At 49.0% G+C, this 21,071-nt stretch overlaps 1 protein-coding gene across 1 annotated transcript in view; it reads left to right on the forward strand.

Moving 5' to 3' along the window:
• SH3BP5 (SH3 domain binding protein 5) overlaps positions 1-21,071 on the forward strand; it is a 77,277-nt gene that overhangs the window by 7,682 nt on the left and 48,524 nt on the right. The window contains exon 3 of the mRNA XM_030328912.1: positions 19,317-19,445. Coding sequence (XP_030184772.1) covers positions 19,317-19,445 — 129 coding nt within the window. The remainder of the gene's footprint in view (positions 1-19,316; positions 19,446-21,071) is intronic.

Genomic DNA, 21,071 nt, shown 5'->3' on the forward strand with positions numbered 1-21,071 from the left:
GGGAGCCAGGGGCAGCTTTGTTGGAATGGAGGGGCATCAGAGTTGAGGCCTGGAGACCCCCCCAGGTTATCTGGGAGGGTCAGTTAATATCCCAGGGGCCTGGCAGTGGAGAAGGAAGAGAGCTGACCATCCAGACGTCGCCTCAGCTTGGGCGGTGCTGGGAAGGGTGGGGTGGCCGGTTGTAAAGGTAAACATACTTGAGGACTTTTCTAGGTGCCTCTGGGTGATTTGAGCTGGAGCTGCTGCTGTCCCCACAAGTTGGCTTGAAGTTTGGCCCTCAGAGTGGTAGGATTTAGGGCTTCCTGCTTCAGTGACATACCCCCACACTGCTGCTGGGATGTCAAGGGACAGTAACTTTTGACTCAGCCATCACACATGTAAGAATTTATCCTTAGGGAATAACTAGGCAAGAATATAGGTCCAATAACGTTCATGGCAGCATCGTTTAAAAATGTTGGAAAATTTTGAATCTAAATGACTGTCCATAGGGGATCTGTAAAATGAATACAAGGCACAGGCACTGGCTGATAGCCTAAGCCTTAAAACGATGACACGGCTTGTCATTAACGTGGTAAGATGTATGGATGGAGACAGGTTCCGGAAGAGCACGCAGTATGGTCCTGTTCAAAAAATCCGTGTTTATAGGCATAAAAATGCCTGGAAAAGATTATACACGTTCTGATGAGAAATGAGCAATATTCACGGTCTTCGTACTTTTCTATATATATATATTTTTTTAGTTATGCGCATTGAATTTGTATTACTTTACGGTCAGGAAAAAATCCAAACCCAAAGTCGTGGGGAAGTAGCGGGCTGAGGGAAGACTGGTCTTGGTATCTGGTGACACGGGCAGAATCTGAGGTCTGGTGACGTTTAGGGGCACTTGGCTCATTGGAAACTGAGTCACCTCGTCTGTGAATTGAGGGAGTGATTCTTGCCCAAATGCCGGGGAGGCCGGGAGGACAAGAGGGAGTGCTTTGACAGCCACGCAGCCTGCGTGAAGGAGAGGCCTCGTGCGTGCAGGACGGGCAGCACCAAGGCCCCCCGGGTGCCGGATGCAGAGACCTCTCTGATGGGCTGTCCGTGGGAGCCAGGCCTGCCACAGGCTCTGGCCGTGGCTCCGTTCTCCTCCTCTGCGCCCCGCCATGGCATTTCTTTGTCAGAGACTGGCTCTGGCGAGGGGCCAGAGAGAGGGCTTGTCCGGTGGGATGGACTCTGCTCACTGGAGCCCTAGGGTTTTGCTCTGTGGCTGGCCCACTGGGGTGTGGGGATGAGTTTCCCCGAGGGAGCCCTGCTTTGCTAGGGTGCGTCCCCTCCTGGGATCTGTCTGGTACTACTTGTGGTGCTCAGTCGCTATTCGGGTGGGTGAATAACACGATTGCCCCTTCACGGCTTTGGGCAAGTTACTTAATGTCTCTGGGCCTCAGTTTCCCCATTCCAATGATGGTGCCTGGGAAGCCATCAATAAATATTATCGCTGCTGTTAATGAAGCGGGACAGATGTGGGTTGTAATGTGGTTCGTCTTTGCAGGGGAGACGTCGGTCCATCCTGGACGTCTTCCCTGCCTGTTTTTGTCTCCTGACTGCCCTTCAGTAACCATGACAGCTAACGATAATAATGTCTAGGACGTGCCAGACCCTGTTCTAAGCACTTTGTATACGTAAACTCACTGAGTCGTCAGAACAACATTATGCAATAGACCTTATTCTCACCATTTTGCTGATAACAAACTGAGAGTTCAAGTGTCTTGACTCTAGATTGATTGCTCTGTGGCCAACCGAGCATCCTCCAGACTTGAGAATGGCCCTGGGGGTGCAAAACGGCCCCTGGTCGTGAGCCAGTGCTCTAGAGCAGCGCCATCCAGGTGTGGCCCTTGCACCAGCTGCCTTAGGCTGACGTAGGACTTTGTTAGAGTTGCAGAATTTTCGGCCCTACACAGACCTAGGGAATCAGAATTTCTGGGAGTCGGGCCCAGGAGCCTGTCTTAAGCTGTGCCTGTCTCATGCACATTCATCAGGCTGTTTTCCCGTCAGTTATTTACTTGTCTGGCACCCCCACTACCCTGGGCCCTGGGGGGGGGGGAGTGGCTGGGCCTCCTATCTTTGTGCCCCAGCACTTTAAGCAGCACCTGAACACAGGTACGATGAATGTTGGAATGGATGGATGTTAACTTGTGGTTAGAATCGAACGTCCTTGTGGATCCCCGGCCCTTTGGCATGGTCGTGCATCGTGTCCTACAAAACAGGCGGCTCCCCTTTCTCTAGGGCCCACTCCGGAACTGCATTTGTCCCCAGGCTATTCCTAGGCTGGGAACAATTTCAACACTGCTAGAACACAACCTGTGCTCTCCTTCCCCTTCCCAAAGTCCCTCACGTAGAGAGGTCTTAGCTTGTGAAAGTTTAAGATTCTGCCCTACTTGGACATGCTAGGGGTTCGTTTGTTTTTAATTGAAATACAATTGATGAACAATATCCTGCTGGTTTTATTTTATTTTATTTTTTTTAATTTTTTTTTTTTAACGTTTATTTATTTTTGAGACAGAGAGAGGCAGAGCATGAACGGGGGAGGGTCAGAGAGAGAGGGAAACACAGAATCGGAAGCAGGCTCCAGGCTCTGGGCCATCATCAACCCAGAGCCTGACGCGGGGCTCGAACTCACGGACCGTGAGATCGTGACCTGAGCTGAAGTCGGACGCTTAACCGACTGAGCCACCCAGGCGCCCCTTCCTGCTGGTTTTAGGTGTAAGATGCAAGGGTTTCAAGAGTGGCCTTCCACGGTAGAACAGGATGCCACGTGTGGTTAGAGACAAGTGACCATGATCTATTCGGTGGGAAAAAATTCGGTAATAAAACAAAATGTAGACCGTATGTAAAATGACATACACACATGGTAACAGAATCTGTGCATCTGAAAGAAGAAAGGTCTAGTGTGGCCCGTAGACCGTGAGGTGCTTGTTACCAATTAAGATGAGGTAAATACAGGGGCGCCTGGGTGGCTCAGTCGGTTGAGTGTCTGACTTCAGCTCAGGTCATGATCTCATGGCTTGTGAGTTCAAGCCCCGCGTCGGGCTCTGTGCTGACAGCTCAGAGCCTGGAGCCCGCTTCAGATTCTGTGTCTCCCCCTCTCTCTGCCCCTCCCCTGCTCATGCTCTGTCTCTGTCTCAAAAATAAAAAAAAAAATAAAAAGAAATAAAGATGTAAATACAGAAATTGAGGGTAAGACTTTGGAAACTTGTTAAAAATGCAGTTTAACATTGCTGTGACAGTCACATGGCATTCCACTTTCCTAGTGTGTTTGTATTCTAAGGAAGTGTTGATTCCTGGTGGGTTGAGGGAAAACAAAGATCCATTACCATATAGTTTGAGAAGGCTGCCTCTAGAAAAATGTACCCACAGAAGTGACTAGTGGTTATTGCTAGTTGCTAAGAATGCTGGTGATTTTTAGTTTTCATTTCTTGGGATCTTCTGAATTATTTACCATGGGCATATGCTATCACTTTTATAAGCAAGGGTTGAGGGTAGAGAATGAAGCTCAATTATAAAGAGATGTCTTTATGAGTCAAAGAAATGAATTTCTATGGAAGGAATTTTAGGAACTATGAAGGCTGGTGGGAAAAAATGTTGAGATTGGTAGTCCCTGCCTTAATTGTAGATAAACTCTGATGTTAGTGGGTTTGTTGATGAATTACTGTATTGTTAAAGTGTCATTGTGGTAATTCATGGGGGGATGAAAAGTGCCATATAGGCATTTTAGGATTCTCTGTAGCCAAGAAACCCCCATTTATACACTTACTGTAAAACATAGAAATCACCAAGATACAATGGTGGGAAAAATTTCAAGTATTAAGAATATTTAGATATTGAAACTTAGTTATTACGTGAATTCGAGTTATTATATGAATTTTAAGTGGATGGGGACTGCGGGCACTTGGAGGCTGTCTTTCTCAATCTCGCTCCCTGGAGTCCCGTTAGCAAATGCTGTGAGTATGGGCTGCTGGCTAGAACACAGAAATAGCTATCTAATGTTGGAACAGACTCTGTTGCCTTAAAAAAAATCTGATCTGTCTTCCTTTGAAGCTATAAAGACCGGCGAGATAACACATAAGCTTTGCTGGCCGCTCAGCCGGAACCCATCATAGGAACATAGGCCCTTGTTATGGTACAAACGAACTTTTCCCTAGTGACATGACTGTATCATTAGGGTTTTCCAAGATGCCATCCCTCTGCCTCTGAGTATCTCCACTTCAAAAGAAGACAGGCTAGGGGGGTTGATGGATTTGCTGCTTACCCAGTGGTTGATAGAAGCTTCAGGTCACCTAGTCCGCAGAACAGTGGTCGCCGTGGACTGTCTGTCGCCTTTTCACATAGAGCTGTTATTTTTCCTTCTGAGCATTTATTGTAGGGATTTCTCACGTAGTGGAGTGTGTGTGTGTGTGTGTGTGTGTGTGTGTGTGTGTGTGTGTGTGTGTTTTGGCTGGATGAGTTAAACATCTCTTGAACCTATCCCTTGGCAGTTATCCCAGTTATCTTTGCCCAGCCCTCCTCTTTGAGGGTTACTTAATCTTGCCTGTCCTCACTTAGATGTTTCCAGCAGTAACAGCTGTATGGCTTTTATGTGGTACACCTTCACCAAGGGTCTCATGATAATTTGCAAAGCACGTCTTTGCAAGAATCCGCTCTCTCTCTCTCTCTCTCTCTTTCTCCCTCCTTTTTCTTTCCTTTCCTTTCTCACAAGTGAGGGATGGGCAGAGAGGGAGAGAGGGAATTAATTCCAAGCCCGCTCTGCACGATCAGTGCAGAACCCGATGAGGGGCTCGAACTCACAAACTGTGAGCGCACGACCTGAGCTGCAATCAAGAATCAGGTACTTAACCAACTGAGGGCACCCCTAGAATCTGCCTCTTTCACTTCCTTAAAAGAAGATGGGAAAAAATTTTTTTCCTATCCTTGCCTGATTTTTTCCCTTGCTGTGTTTTGCTGGGTTATCTAAGACATAATTGTTTGCTCTGACAGAAACTGCCAACAGGGAGACCACGAGAGGAACATCTGCTGTTGGAACCACAGACAGGCCCACTTCATGTAAACTCGTCTGATTGTGACCTTAGACTCAGCCGAGGCGCGGTGAATGGGGTTTGGTTGTCTTCATCCACGCTCCCCTTTTGTCGCCAGCATGCAAGGGTTCTGCTGCATTCTGATCGCCTTGAAGCCTACAGTTCTCTTCCCCGGTTTTTGGCTTTATTGGAAGAAAAGTATAATGGGGACTTGTCCTCCTCCATTGTTCTGGTTACTATTTCTACCTAGCAAATTCCCCCAAAACTTCATTGCTTAGAACAACTGCTTTATTTTGCCCATGATCGTGGGCCCGGGCTTGGAGAAGGCTCAGCTGGGGCTGAGAAGGCTGGGAGAAGGCTCTCACTGGAGGCGTCTCACGCATTTGCAGTCCGATGTCAGCTGGGGCTGTGGTCCTCTGAAGGCTGGACGGGACATCCGAGGAGGCCCACTCCTGTGTCTGGTTGGGGACACTGGCTCTTGGCCGAGAGCTCAGCCGGGGTTGTCCACCAGACTGCTGAATCTGACCTTTCTCGCATGTTGTCTCAGGCACTCTGACCGCCTCATGGCGTTTGGCTCCCCTGATGGTGAGCATCCAACATGACCAGGTGGAAGCATCATGGCCTTTTCTCTCTCTACGCCTTGGGAGTCCCGATGTAGCGCTTCTGTCACATTTCTAGCTGTCACATTTCTAGGTGCATGCAATCATGATCTCACCCACAAGCGGAGGGGACACAGACTCCATCCCTTGGTGGGAGAGTATCAAAGAATTTTGAAGCACGTTTTAGGGGCACCTGAGTAGCTCAGTCAGTGAAGCATCCGACTTTGACTCAGGTCATGATCTCATGGTTTGGGAGTTCGAGCCCTGTGTTGAGTTCTGTGCTGACAGCTTGGAGCCTGCTTCAGATTCATCCTCCCTCTCTCCCCCTCCCCTGCTCGCACACACTCTCTCTCTCTCAAAAATAAACATTTAAAAAAAAAATTTTTTTTGAACCACATTTTAAAACTGCCACACTCATGGCGGTGATACACAGGGACTCATTTTGAGGCCTGCAGGACGTCCATTTACATTTATTTCATGAACAGCCACATTTCATAGTGCCTCCTCAAGTTGCTTTAATGGTTAACCAGCAGAGCGAGGACTTTGGTTAGCATTCTCAGTGATCCTTAAACAAACCAGCAACACTAAAAGCAAAAGGGTTCAGTTTTTGGCAATGCGCCTTGTTTTGGCAATGGTCTTGTTTTAGGGAACTCTGTGCCGCTTCGCCGACGTCTTACAAATTTTGTGCGAGAGAAAATTATGCCATGGCTTCAATGCCTATTAGAAAAAATTAACGGAGCCTCAAGCCAAAAGTGCAGTACTGAGGCAGGCACTTTACAGGTTCAGGGGGAAGCTTCTAAACCTTCTTGGGCAGCTCTTGACATGCTGCTTTCTTTCCTTGCCCCTGGTTTTGCCAGCATCTCCAGTGGGGAAATAGAACCTTGGTATTGCATGCATTTGCTAGAAATTGGATCTACTCCCCGAGCTGGAACTTGTTAAAGCAGGCCACGCTTTAATGCTATAAAACGTAAGGTCAAAAATGGGTAGGAGAACTTGCTGTGGAGCAAATAGATGCTTAAACAGCATAGCATGTGATGGTGGAAAGCACAGGCTTTGCAGTTCAGGAGGGCTGGATTTGAATTCTCCCTCTGCCTCTTCATAAGCTGTGCAGTCTTTTCTGGGTTTGATTTTCTAGTGTCTAAAATGGAAAGGGTGATACCTGCCTTGCAGGGCTGTTAAGGATTAAATAAGGTGATGTTTATGAAGTGCCTGGCACGGTACCTCGCGTGTAATGTTCAACAAGTGTTGGTTCTTTCTACCTTTGGTCATTTATTGAATGATGGCACCTACATAAAAAATCGTTATTGATTGAAAGCTTATTATATGCTCAGTATCATGCTAAGTGCTTTGTATGGTTCATCTGGTTCTCACAACAGCTCTTGAGGACATTGATGACAACTGGAGGCACTGACTGAAAGATTGAGCCCTTCTCCCAGGTCACGTGGCCAAGCGAGCGGGTGGGGGAGCCAAGATTTGAATTCAGGAGTCTGAGGCTGAAGGCCATGCCCTTAAGTAGTTTGGGGATGTATGTTACGGACGTGGAGGATGAGTGTTCTGAGGTTCCTACCAGGACTACAGGTGAAAGAGGTCTAGGACTTAGGGGACCAGGTTTCTAACCTCTGCTCTGATACCAGGTACACCATCTTTGGGAGGGGAACTGTACCTCCTGAGGCCTCAGTCACAGCATCTGTGAAATGGGAGCATCTGATCTGAATGATCACCAGAGTCCTGAGATTTTGACTTTAATCTAGCCACATGTTGAATGAATTATGAATCCCCCTCCATCTCAATGACAGGGAAATACAAAAGCTCTTTGGTCAATCTCTGCTGCAATAGGCTTAAATTTTTATTTTTACCGAAATGCTACATGCACGCAGTTAAAAGCCCCTGAGAAGTTTTACCGAGAACTTCCCCTGCCTCCTTCCTTCCCACCCCCAGTTCTGCTCCCCAGAACAACCACCTTTAACGTTTTTAGCCATTTGTTCTGGTGGATTCCTCTGTATGTCTAAAGTGATGGCAGTGGGTTTTGACTTTGGCGCTGTTGCATCCTGTGCCCTCCTTTCTTTCCATCCCGAGGAGCTGCGGGCAGCGGGGAGGTTATCCAAAGGAGGCAGGAGAGCCAGCCTGCCTGGAACGCTGTGGTGGATGGAATCGTGCTTCCCACAGAGGCTGCGTGACCTCAAGAGCTTTCCAAGGTTATGTGAATTCACCATATTGTCCTAATTCTAAAACTCGTGTTCAGTACAAAACGGACCTTGTATCGCATTCCAGCTCGGTTGGTGGTTGAAACATTACCCCCGACAAACATGCGGATCAATGGGATAGTGCATCCAAAATGTAAGATTTGCGAATTTTTGAAAAAAAAGTGGGTCTTGAGGTTGAGCAGATATGTTAAGGCTTCTGGTGTAAACTTGGAAATAGTTCACTTGTGGCTGAACTCAGGAAAATGCCCTGGTTTCAGCAAATCTCTCTCCTTTTTCACAAAGAATCCTGTGGATTTAAAAACCTATGTTTGACCATGAATGAAAAAGCACTGGGACCCATCAGTCTAAGGGTGTGTGTGTCATTGGTGGGGGGGGGGGGGTTGTTGTGCAACTTTAGTCTTTCCTCCAGGGCCTCCTAGGACTGATCCTTCTACCCCAAGATTTAAAGAGCTGTGGGTTTTTTTCCTTTGTGGTGCTTTGGACCTTGGGCTGTTGAAACATACTTTTTTGTAATTGGTTAAATTCCATTCTGGTGGCTCATGCACACGTCACGTCAACAAAAAAAGATGAATTGAAAGTGAGTCGTTTTTAACTGGCTCATATTATTCAAAAATATCAAGGCCATGGAGGACAAAAAAAGACTGCAGAACTGTTCCAGATTAAAGAAGGCTAGAGAAATATGACAACTAAATACAAGCTGGCGATCCTGGATTGGATCCTGAAAGATTTTGTTCCTTTACTATAAAAGACAATAGTGAGACAGTTGATGCAATTTGAATGAAGTCCTAGACCAGGTTAGTTGGCTTGGTACCTGTGTTGATTTTCAGATTCTCCTCCTTGTACTCTGGCTATGTAAGAGAGTGTCCTCAGCTTTGGGAACTATGGGCTAAAGTATTTCAGGGTAAAGGGACATCATGTCTGCATCTTACCCTCATTTTTTCCAAGTCTGAAATTATTTTATTTTATCTTTTAAGTTTGTTTATTTTCGAGACCAAGAGAGAGCGGGGGAAGGGCAGAGAAGAGAGAGAAGGAGGGAGGGAGGGAGAGAGAATCCCAAGCAGGCTCTGTGCTGTCAGCACAGAGCCCAATGCAGGCCTCAAACCCACAAACTCTGAGATCATGACCTGAGGTGAAATCCAGAGTTGGACCCTTAACCAAGTAAGCCACCCAGGTGCCCCTGAAGTTATTTTAAATTAAAAAGCTGAAAGGAAGAGCCTTCTCCTCATTCCCAGATCTGGCAACTGCCTTAACTCAGCCTCCAAATGGCTGGGCCTGTGGGACCTTGACGTTGGATAGAGCTTCAGGGGAATCTGCACGGTTGAGGCTGGCAAGACCGCTCTGGCAGGCTGTGATGTCCTGGGAGAGGTGACTGGGTGCTCACCTGCATGTCTGGAAACATTCTACGGTCCCATCAGAGCTCTAAAACAGAGCCTTTCTGGGTAGGAGAAACTTGGTTCTACTCGGGCCTAAAGAAAGCTCTCAGACCTCTGTTCACCTCAGAAGAGAAGAACTCGCAGCAGGAAACCATACTGACCACCATCTTTTCTTACTTTCCTTTCCCCCCCCCCGCTCTTGGTAGAAGGAACCGCTTGGTAGTTCAGACCCAGGACAAGTGCGGTGCTATGAGAAGAGGAAACAGCACTTGGTCTTGTCACCAAGGCTGCATAGGGACGGCCCCTGGGTCCGGAGCTGCGCAGTGCCCAAACTGGGATTAGAGCCCCTTACGCTGTGTCCCACAACCGCTCAAAACAGCTTGAGTCAAAGGAATTTCTGCAAGGTTGGAGTCTTTCCTGGAACTCAAGGGAGAGAAGCACCACAGAGTCTTAAGTGTGGAGAGACCGAACATCCCAGTGTGGCCGACAGACTTGGTTTATGCCTGTTGTTCCAGCATAATTATTAATAGCGCTCCGCCTCCTTGTCAAAAGGATCTTGGCTTGATTGATGAATCGTCTGGCCGTGTTAATTGCAGGATTAGTCAGGGAACCCAGATAATCTCCCACGAGCCTTCCTCTGCTGCCTCCTCGTGTTCTCTCGTTGGCTTTCGCTCACTGTCTGCCCTCTCTTTGTGTCTCCCTCCTCGGGCTTCCTCTGTTCCCTGGGAGAGGGTCTTGGATCAGAAACATGGCTGCAAGGTTCTGCCTGATGCGGGGGATGGGGGTGGGGGGACCATCCCCACAGAAGGAACTGGTGGTTTTGGCCTCTGCTACTGAAGTCAGGGCTCGAGGTGGAAGAGAAAAGGAGTCAGAAGGGAAGGGAGTCAGGTACCGGTCCTCAACAATGTGCTGGCTTCTTCCAACTCGAAGGCCCTATTTTCTTCCCTTTTCTTTCCCGTGCGTGTTTCCATTTCATCGGAGCTGTTTTAACCATGCTCTTCTGGTTGGATGGAACTGGCTGATGGGGGATTGGGCCTGCACAGCGATGGGGAATGGGGAATGCTGGCTCCAGCTTCCTGCTGGTCTTCTGCCCTGACCCTCCCCTCTCCACTCTGCTTCCTCCTGGCTCCTGCGTGCTCAAGCCTTGGCCTCGCTGGTCTGGCTCTCTAGGCCCTGGCTCTACCCCGGAGCGGTCTTTCCAGTTTCGCCTCTGCTGCAAAATTCCTGAAGGCGATGTGAGATTGTCCTGGCCCCCCTTCTCACAGGCCTGTGAAAGCCACTCCCCATGGGAGCTGGGACTGAGGGAAGGAAAGCCGGACAGAGGCAAGGAAAGAAGGCCACCCACCGGAGGGCCCGGGGAGCGAGGCGTGGTCTCAGAGTGGAAAAGTGGAGTGAAATCCAGGGTCAGGAGCTAGACCTGCGCAGTCTGCTGTAGCAAACCCTAGCCACGTGTGGCTGTTCAAATTACGATTGAAACGTTAGAACTTGATTAAAAATCCAGCTAGTTGTACTAGCCACATTTCAAGCTTTTATTTAGCCACAAGTGGCCAGTGGCTTCTGCACCGGACAGCACAGATACAGAACATTTCCATTCTTGCAGAAAGTTCTGTCTGACGGCCCTGGAGAGCACTTAACCCTTTTCACCCAAGCACTGTTTTAAGTGCTTTCTTTGTGTGTTTTAGTAGCTGCCACAAGTACTCTTAAAGATTGGAGGGGGGGAAAAGAAAACATGGTACGTGGTAAACATAAAACCATTTCAGGTACCTTATAACTGGTCAGTAAGCCAGAATGTTTCCAGTGGTGCCCTTGGTTCTGTAATTCTAGAATGTTCCTGCAAACAGAGACTTTACATTTCCGACTCGTTCGTCTTCTGCCACCGTCATAATTTTTGCCTTATCCTCGTTCTGTATCTACTGTTTATTCCATATTTCCCTTTAAATTGATTGACATTTTTACTTCATCTTGCTTGAAGTGGAGACTTCATGACTGTAAGTGAAAAGCCATCAAAAGGAAATACTTTTTTTGAGGGAGAGAGAGAGCGTGCCCATGTGTGTGCATGTGCACGAGTGGGGGAGGGGCAGACAGAGAGAGAGAGTGAGTGAGCGTGCGCTTGCCGAGTGGGGGAGGGGCAGAGAGAGAGAGAGAGAGAGAGAGAGAGAGAGAGAGAAAGAGAGAATATCCCAATCAGGCTCCATGCCCAGCACAGGGCCTGATGCAAGGCCCGATCTCACAACTGTGAGATCATGACCTGAGCCAAAATCAAGAGCCAGACGCTTAACTGACTGAACGCCCCCCCCGCCGCCCCAGGTGCCCTGGAAATGTGTTTTTATTTAAAGCAAGCTTTTTATTAAGTTTTTAATTTTAATTCCAGTCGAGTTAACATACAGCATTATATTAGTTTCAGATGTACAACAGAGTCATTCAACAATGCTATTCATCTCTCAGTGCTCATCATGAGTGTACTCTTAAAGCAAGGTTTTTATTGAAGGAATTTTCTGCGTGTGTGCAAGTGCCCAACTCCTAAGGGCACAGCTTGGTGACTTTCAAACCAGTGCCGTTTTGCTTCCAGTGGATGTGTTTTGCTTATCAAATTCTAGCAGATTCCCTTCTCTATGGAAGGCTCAGCTAGATTAGCTCCCCCTTTCTCAAAATGTGGATTAGCAGCTGCATTTGCTGTGGAGACATGGTAGCACCCAACAGGACCCTCTCCTTGGACAAAATCAGAAGGATTCAAGAAAGATCTGAGCAGGAACAACTGCTTCGCTGTTACTGAAAATACACTGGTGTTTCCAGTGTGTGAGATGTCTTTGCAGGGCAGGCCCCGGGGCGGGGGGGGGGGGGGGGGGGGGGAAGGGTATGGCTTAGTCTACACAGCAGACCTGATGCTTCTGGCCTCAAGTTCCCTTTACACTCTTTTTTTTTTTTTTTTTTTTTAACGTTTTCTTTTGTTTAAATGTTTATTTAATTTTGAGAGAGAGAGAGAGCGCGAGTGGGGTGTGGCAGAGAGAGAGGGAGACAGAATCAGAAACAGGCTCCAGGCTCTGAGCTGTCAGCACAGAGCCGGACACGGGGCTTGAACTCAGACCGTGAGATTATAACCTGAGCCAGAGTCAGACACCTACTTGACTGAGCCACCCAGGTACCTCTCCCTTTACACTCTTATAATCATTGAGTACCCCAGAGAGCTCTGTGTGGGTAATATATATATTTGCTGTGTTAGAAAAGTTAACCTCAGTGGCTCAGTAGGTTAAGCATCCGACTCTTGATTTCAGCTCAGGTCATGATCTCATGGTTTGTGGGTTTGAACCCCACGTCGGGCTCTCTACTGTCAGCACAGAGCCCCCTTGGGATCCTCTGTTTCCCTCTCCCTCCCTCCCTCCCTCTCCCCCCAACCCCCACCCCTGTCTCTCAAAAATAAACATACATTAAAAAAAGTTAAATTCATTCATTATTAAATTCATTCATTAAAAATTACAATAATAAACCTATTACACGTTGACATATTTTATGAGAAAATAAGTATTTTCCCAAACGAAAGAAAAAAAAAATTCGTGAAAGGAAATTAATCATTTAAGGGTTTTTTTGTCTTACAAGTCTCTTTGTAGTCTGCCTTCCTAGAGGGGCTGAGTTGTGTGCTTCTGCATTCCGTCTGCTGCCATGTCTCCTATGAAGTAGTCTCTGGGAAACCCCACTGAAAACTCATGAGAGAATGAAGGTGAAAAGGCAAATAAGTCCAGTGTGATTAGGAAAGTGGTTTTGACCTTGCAGAGCCTCAGGGACCCCTACCATGGTCCCCTGGACCACACTTTGGGAACCTACAGGTGAAGTGAAAGCCATTGGATGAAAAGACTAAAGGTATGTGTTCTTGTCTGAAGTCTGGCACGCACTGGCGTGTGACCTCAGGCCACATAGCGCTTCACCTGAGATACGCGTAGGCTGGGGACCATCATTCTTGCTCAGCCCGTCTTACAGGGTCATTGTGAGGCTCAGGTAATGCCTGTGAAATCTCTCTTCAAGCAGCAGTGTATTTATAAATGGCATTACTCAAGCTCTTTTGAAGTATGGTGTCATCTTTAATTTGTAGGACAGTTATTTTTAAAAACTGATGTCCCATCTTAATCTCCCTTGGTTCTGGGGACACCTTTGTGGAGGAGAAAGGCCGTCATTCTCAGCTTACAGGTGACATCATTGAGGCTTTGATGAGCTGATTGGCCAGAAAACAGACTCGTCCTCAGTGGGGTGACACCTGGCGCACTGTCTCCAAGGCACGCCGGCCCTGGCCAGTTTGGTTTCGCTGGAGTTCTTACCTGATACTGGCCTGTATTTTTGACACGCACGTTCAAAACAGGGATTCTGTGCCACCCTCAGCAGTTCTTTGAATAAATTGCCCTGAGTCACCTAATGGAAATGACACAGTTTTCAGATTTGACGATCTCAGGGATCCCAGCTGAGGGAACCAGCCCCGCCTGGTAAATGGCTTGTTTTTCTGGGCTGGTAAAAGGTCTGCTGGCTCTCCCGAGGTAAGGTTATACAGAAGTGCATGGGTCGTTTACTGTAGGGAAAATAGCTTTCTCTCCTCCCGGGACATTCCTGGAAGTAACCCTCCACTCTGATCTTGGGAAACACGTTTGCCTGTACTTGTAGGAAATGGGAGAACCACAGTCCTTTTCTTGAACTAGGAAATAAGGCAAAAAGCACAAGGTCAGTTGCGGCAAGCTGTCTGAAAGATGTAGCCAACTGGCACTCGGAGGGATTTAGAGAAATGCTTTGTCCAGGTTAGTTCCGGGTTCTGTTCCATATAAACATGACTTTGTTGTCAGGGTTAAAAGCCTCTAGCACTTAACCATATTTAATTACTAGTGCTTTGCCATAATACGACTGGAGACTGACCCTCTCCTCCCTATCTATATTGATTATGACTACTTTAAGGCCTACTTGTCTATCTTTTTTATTTCATTCAGTTGCGAATGACAGAAATGCAATTCAACTACTTTAAGCAAAACATAAAACAGTTGCGACAGCTGAGGTTGTGTGTGCTGTTTTGGCTCTGGGGAAGGTGGAGTGTAGGGCGAGACTGTAAAGCATTGCCACTTCCGGAAGCTCAGAGTGTTGCCAGCTGGGACTTCCTCCCTCTCCCAGGCTCTCCCCTCCTGTTGCCAAGATGGCTGCCATCTGCTCTAGCCTTTCATTCTATTCTCTCAGCCTTCTCCGTGAAAAATAGTTCCTCCCACCGGTTCAGAAAAGTCCCAGAATGAAGTCTCATTGGTTCTCATGGGTCACATGCTTTCCCTCAATCATGGAAACTAGGTGTATCCAAATCTGATTGGCCAGGCCTGGGTCACGTGACCACTTCTGGGCCCTGGGTGAGGCCCAAGAAAGTCAAGGCTGTTAGCATTGGGCCGGCAGAAAAGATGGGGGTTTGTGGGCCCTCACACTCCAGTGTTTGTGGAGACGTGTTACTCAAATGGCTAGGATTTTCTGTGGAATGGTAAAAGAACTGGGTCGGCATTATCTTCTCAGGGAGAAGGCTGGCTTTGTGTGTAGCTTTTAACGCGTCTTGGATGAATAGGCTTGTTGGTGGTTGGACGTCAGCCAGCCATGCATCATCATCCCTGGCAACACAGCCTCATTTATAGAGGGAAAACACTGATGTCAAATCAAGTCCTTTGGGTGCAATACCCTTTGATGGCCACACGCTTACCCAGGCTGGTGGTCCCAGGATCTGCCCACCAGCATCCCCTGAGAAGCCCTGTTCACTCTGGTAAAACCCAGATCTGATCTGGTCATGCCGCTGCTTAAAAATTCACCACGGTATCTTAGCACAGTTTTTAAAAAGGCAAAACAAACAAACAAACAAACAAAAAAACCCGTCCTACCCCATTCCCATCTTCCCCTCCCTTAAGGGCAGTTTGATCAGTTGACCATATTTTAGCTGATTAGGTATTAACTTCTATGACTAAATGGTGGGCTCTGTGTGGCTGCTTGTTGATTTGTAAGTTTTAGTTAACCATCTGCCAGCATCCCAATTGGAAAATGAGATTTTCATTTCTTTCCTCCCTCCGTCCCCCCAAACCACCTCTCTTTCTCACTTCCTTTCCTCCCGACAGAACTATCTTGTAGTCAGTATTCAGTGTACGTTATCGCAGCTGTGGAAGTACTTCATAGTGGAGTCTTCCAGTAAACTAGATCACTTTTCTTTTTGTGGAAGAATGCATTCTTTGGTCATTTCTGCCAGGGGCTCATGGGAAGTAAATTGAGATTTACGTGAAAAGAAAAAAAAAAATCCACCCCGTCTCCCCACTGTGCTGGGATAAAGTTCACATGCCTTAACTCAGCACCCACACCCTTCCTTGCTCCAACCCCCACCAGCCCTCCCGCCAGCCGTTCTTTGCTCACGTTCCTCCCTCTGCTTCTAGTGCCCCTCCCCCCCGTCTGGTGAAATCCCCTTTCTTTGGGGCCTGGCTTGGGTGACACTTGGGGTGGCCTTTCCAGCTGTGTGTCCGCTGCACTGTGTGTGTATTGAGGCCTTAGTGTTTATCACGCTGCCTTATACTTGTCTATTTACTGCTCGAGTTTAAATCTTGGTTCTGCCATTTCCCAGCTCCGTGGCTTCAGGCATGTTACCTTCGGGCCTCAGTTTCCCTCTTCGTAAAATGCGAATAACAGCAGTATAGCACCTGCCTGATCAGGTTGTGATTGCACGAATTGATGGAATGAAAGCATTTGTGGTCACGTCTGCCACATAGCAAATTGCCCATCTGGGCTCTGCATCCCTCTCCCTCCCTCAGAAAGGCAGGCTTGGTGGGCTATATTCACCCGTGCCCAGAATAGCTCTTGGCAAATCAAAAGTCTCCGGGGGCCGGGCTGGGCACCTCAATGGGTGATGCAGGCTGGCTGTGATTCAGGCAAAGGGCTGGTGGGGACTGGAAAGGGAAATCTCTTTCTAAGGGGGCGTCTCCTCCACTTCTAGCCAGTGGTTTCCAGGTAGGAATGAGGGCCCCATGTTGCTAGATTATCAGATTCTTTTTATAAGAAAATTGAGAATCCACTTTAAAAAAAAAAACATACAGATTTTCCTGACATTTAGTACCCAGCGTACGGACCAAAGGCACTAAGCCTACTGGCCCAGGGGCCACTGGTTTGGGGCCCAATTCTCATTTTACAAAAGAGACCCGGAGTGATGATGTGATCTGCCCTGGGTCACACGCTGTTGATGGCCCTCCGTTTTCTCACCTATGGTCTGGATACAGCACTGGTCCTGTGTCTCGTCAGGGTGGGGACTTGAAGAATTCAGTCATGCTTGTGAGTGCATTTGCAAAGCATCTGCCTACATGGTGTGACAGGTTGTTACTTCCGTCCTGTCAGCTGCCCCTGCCTCAGAGAGACGACCTCGGTGTTTTTAAAACAGGATCATGGGTCTCTTTTTGTGCCAGGTGGTAATGGGGGATTGCGTATATTTGCTGAGCATGTACTGTGCGTCCAGGAGCTATTAGTTGTGTTACATTTGCATTCTCCTTTATTCCTTTTTTTCTGCCCTCCCTATGAGATGGAAAGTAACGATTTAATTGGTAATAAAAATGATGAGTCCAGAAGTTGCCTGATGAGGGCCTCACAGAGGTTTGGTGGAGATTGGATCCATCTCTCTGGTTAAAAAAAGAAAAAAAAAAATCCTGGGCTTCAGACAACATGCTGCCTCCTACATATTGGAAATACAGTCTGGCCGGGGCTCAGCGGGGCTAGTCCCTGGGCTGCCCTGTGCACCCACGCCACTTCCTCTCCAGGACAGACCTGGTGTGCTTTGTTTCCAGAAGCTGTAGCAGGTGACTGCGGGCTTGGCCACATAGAAGAGAAGGCAGAGAAGAAGATGATGATACAGGGCCCGCGAAAGGGACCAAGGCCAGTGTCAGGAGTAGGATGGGGCTCAGGAGCTGAGAAGCGCCCATGTGAGGCAAAGGCAGCACCCACGTATGCTCGAGTGCCGGCATCCTTTTCAAACCCATCTGGCAAGCCCTGGTGCAGTAGGGTGGAGGACACACAAGTGGGCAGAGCCTTCTTCACCCCCTTGAGCCATCCCCTTGGCCCCAGAGGCCCCTACAGTTCAATGCTTAGAGATAGTCTTCAGATAGTTGCTCGTGAGGCGGGCCCTCTGCAGCCAGTGGAGCACACGTGTTTGTGTGTTTGTTTTAATTTTTTTTAACGGTTGTTTTTGAGAGAGAGAGACATGGCGGGGGGAGGGAGGGAGGGGCAGAGAGAGAGGGAGACACAGAATGTGAAGCAGGCTCCAGGCTCCGAGCTGTCAGTACAGAGCCCGACGCGGGGCTCAAACTCACGAACCTCAAGATCATGACCTGAGCCGAAGGTCGGACGCTTCCCTGACTAAGCCACCCAGGTGCCCCAGCACATGTGTTTTACCAGCTGGGTGGCTGCTCGGTCTTGGGGCAGCCCCACGGCTGGTGTTCACGCATTGTTCCTTCTCTGAGTATCTATTTCCCTTCTCAGATGTGTGCCCCTTTCCTCCCACCCCCACGAGGCTGTGTCAGGCAAATGCCTAAGGGAAAAGGAGTAGAGGGGTGTGGGGTCTGGAAAGTACTAACCCAACCCTCCAATATGTCGCCCTAGACATTGGACTGAGTTCCTTCTTTTTAATTTTATTTCCTCCTCGTGAAGTCCGTGGATCTGGGTTTCTTGACTTTGACACTGTGGTTAAGTCTAGAATGGCCTGCCTGCCTGTTCCTCCCTTCCAACCCCTAATTGAGACCTAAGTTGCTTGTAGCTGCCTCCAGGATGGGTGGCCACCCTTATCTCTTGCTGTTTTCCACATTTCAGACTTCTAGTTTCATTCAGACCGTGCCGTTCCCTCTCCCCTCTTGGCCGAATATGGCTTCTCTGCCTGCTCGGGGCTCAGTATTTCCTCTCCCTCTCTCCCAAGTGACCATTCATGCTCCGGGCTTCTGTATAGATATCACCCCTCTGGATGTTTTCCAAGTCTCTCTCTCACTGCCCCGTCCCGCCTTACCAGACCTTGTGAGGTTCTCTGCTGCTGGGTTCCGTGGCACCTGTACCAGTCTCATCCTGGCTTGGACTTTTCTGGAATGGCTATAATGCCTACCTCACCCGCCAGACTGGACGTGTCCTGTGGGCAGGGACCAAGCCCCACACCCAGCATAGGGTCTGGCATGTGGGAAGTTTCCGATCAGTGTTTCTGCATGGAGGACTACATTATACGGTTGAGGACTCCATGGGAGCATAGGACATGGTGCCATCACTGAAGCTGCCCACTGAGGAGCTAGAGCTTTTAAATCAAGCCTGAGCTGTCCACCTTCATATAGTAGTCACTGGCCACACTTACTTTTATTTTTATTTACTTTCATTAAAAACTTTTTTGGGGGCGCCTGGGTGGGTCAGCCGGTTGAGCCTCCGACTTCAGCTCAGGTCGCGATCTCGAGGTCAGTGAGTTTGAGCCCCGCGTCGGGCTCTGTGCTGACCGCTCAGAGCCTGGAGCCTGTTTCAGATTCTGTGTCTCCCTCTCTCTCTGACCCTCCCCCATTCATGCTCTGTCTCTGTCTCAAAGATAAATAAACGTTAAAAAAAATTTTTTTTAAACTTTTTTTCACGTTTATTTTTGAGAGAGAGAGCACGAGTGGAGGAGCAGAGGGAGAGGGAGACATAGAATCCGAAGCAGGCTCCAGGCTCCGAGCGGTCAGCAGAGCCCCGCGTGGGACTGCGAGATCATGACCTGAGCCAAAGTTGGCTGCTTTAACCGACTGAGCCACCCCGGCGCCCCCGTGCTTATTTTTAAAATAGAAATATACTTAATTAAAACTGAATAAATTGGAAACCCATTTCCTCAGCCTCCTCAGCCAATTTCAAGTGCTCAGTAGCCAAATGTGGCTAGTGGCTACCGTATTGGACAGTGTGATAGAACATTTCCAGTATCACAGAGTTTTAGACGGTGCTGCTCACAAAGACATTAATTTAGGAGCTTGTAGGTTCTGTGAAGGCCCTCCTTGGTGCTTTTGGATAGAGAAAGTGGATTTTCGCGGATGCCTCCTTAAGCCTCAACTGTTTCTCGTTTTCTCTTGGCTGCAGGATGCTCGTCAGAAGTTCCGCTCCGTTCTGGTGGAAGCAACGGTGAAGCTGGACGAGCTGGTGAAGAAAATTGGCAAAGCTGTGGAAGACTCGAAGCCCTACTGGGAGGCCCGGAGGGTGGCGAGGCAGGTAAGGTAGCCCCGCTGACCGCCTCCCCTGCCTCCGCCCCAAACCGTGTTTTGGATGCGCCTTCTGACTTCTGTGTCCCCGGTCGAAGGTTAGAAGCACGAGTCCCCCAGGATGCAGTGCCACCACGACTTTGTATACACTGCGTTTGAAGACAGCCTCTTGCTTTCTCCTTCCCCCTACCCAAGCTGCTCCATTCCAGCTCCTGATGCTATTAATAGAGTGTGGGTGCTGGCATTTGGCCGACCCTGTGAGTGGGTGCCACCTGGATACCGAGATGGTGCCCAGATCCGCCCCCCAGGCAGCTGGGCCAGCTGGTGTGGACGAGAGGACGTGTCTAGAAGACAAGGTGTCTTCCTCTGCCCTCTCTGGTGATCGCCTGGCAGGCAGCAGGCAGAAGACTCCCTCCCTTGCAGCGTCTCCTCTCTGGTTTGAGAGGAATTTACCATTTGCTTCTCTTGAGACGTGGGTTCTTTGCCCCGAGAGCCCAAATAGGCAACTGGGGAACTGGCACCAACGAAGGGGCAGCAGAGGGGAGCTGTGGTCAGGCGATTGCTGGACGGCGTGGGACCGGGCTCTGGTTTCAGAGTGTGTCCTCCTTTGTCCCCACTGAGGTGGTGCAGTGTTCTGCCTCTGTCCCCTCCCAGCCTCCGCTAGCCGGGCCCCGTGAGTGGGGGAGGAAAAGAGCCCCCGACCCTCACCGGTGTCTGCTGGGTGCCAGCCCCAGGGCTTTCGCACACCCCCGCTCGCTCTGGCTTCCTCGCACCATGTCTTTTCAGTGTGCGTGGCCACCCAGAACGGGCCTAAGCGGTTGGTCCAGAGTGTCGATCCCATCCGTGTTGTGTGTTTATGTGACGGAAGGTGCCGGTAAGAAAGCGTTCAGTGAGTGACGGGGACGTGTGCACCAGGGTGCGCACGCGTGCGGTTGGGCACGGTAGAGCAGGGAGGGTGAACTCTTGGGGAGACGAAGCCTCAGAAATCTAGGAACATGTTCAGACCAGACCTGTTGAGGGTCGGGGGCCAGGACTTGGGCGTTCTTCCTCTTTGCCCTGCCTCCGCGGGCCTCTCAAATTTCTCATCAGGGGATTCCCTTGATGCTTTAGTGGCTCTCCTGAGATCCTAGCTGCGTATGTGTGTTCATACTCTGAACCCCGAGCTGAGCTTTCTGTTTGGAACCTGCCAGATAGGTTGCCTTATTCCTGGACAGAATGGCCACCTGAACCCTTCCTCCTTCCTGACCAGCTAAACCGGATTGGTCAGCATGAGTGCCTGTTATTCACTGGGCTTCGGCAAACTCTGAGCAGCCGCCCCCTCTTTCTGCCCTTCTCTGGGAGGTAAAACCCTTCTCAAAAGGTCCTCCGGACCCTGAGGTACTGTCTCCAAAGTGCCTGTGTCTCACCGGTCTTTAAGGGGCACCCCCAGCTGGGATGTAGCCCAGAGTAGCAGTATTCTTGACCTGAAATTGCAGTGCAAAGGGTTTGGGTTTTGGGTTTGAGGAGAAATTTACGATAATTTAACATAAACATTGATCAGTACCAAGGAAGTCGTGAAACCTTTTCTGAAAGTCTTCAACACTTGAATTTATTGCCCTCTGACTCTCTTGAACCCACAAATATCTCTTAGAACTGT

The sequence above is a fragment of the Lynx canadensis genome, chromosome C2, assembly GCF_007474595.2.
Source record: "Lynx canadensis isolate LIC74 chromosome C2, mLynCan4.pri.v2, whole genome shotgun sequence".
Lineage (NCBI taxonomy): Eukaryota > Metazoa > Chordata > Mammalia > Carnivora > Felidae > Lynx > Lynx canadensis.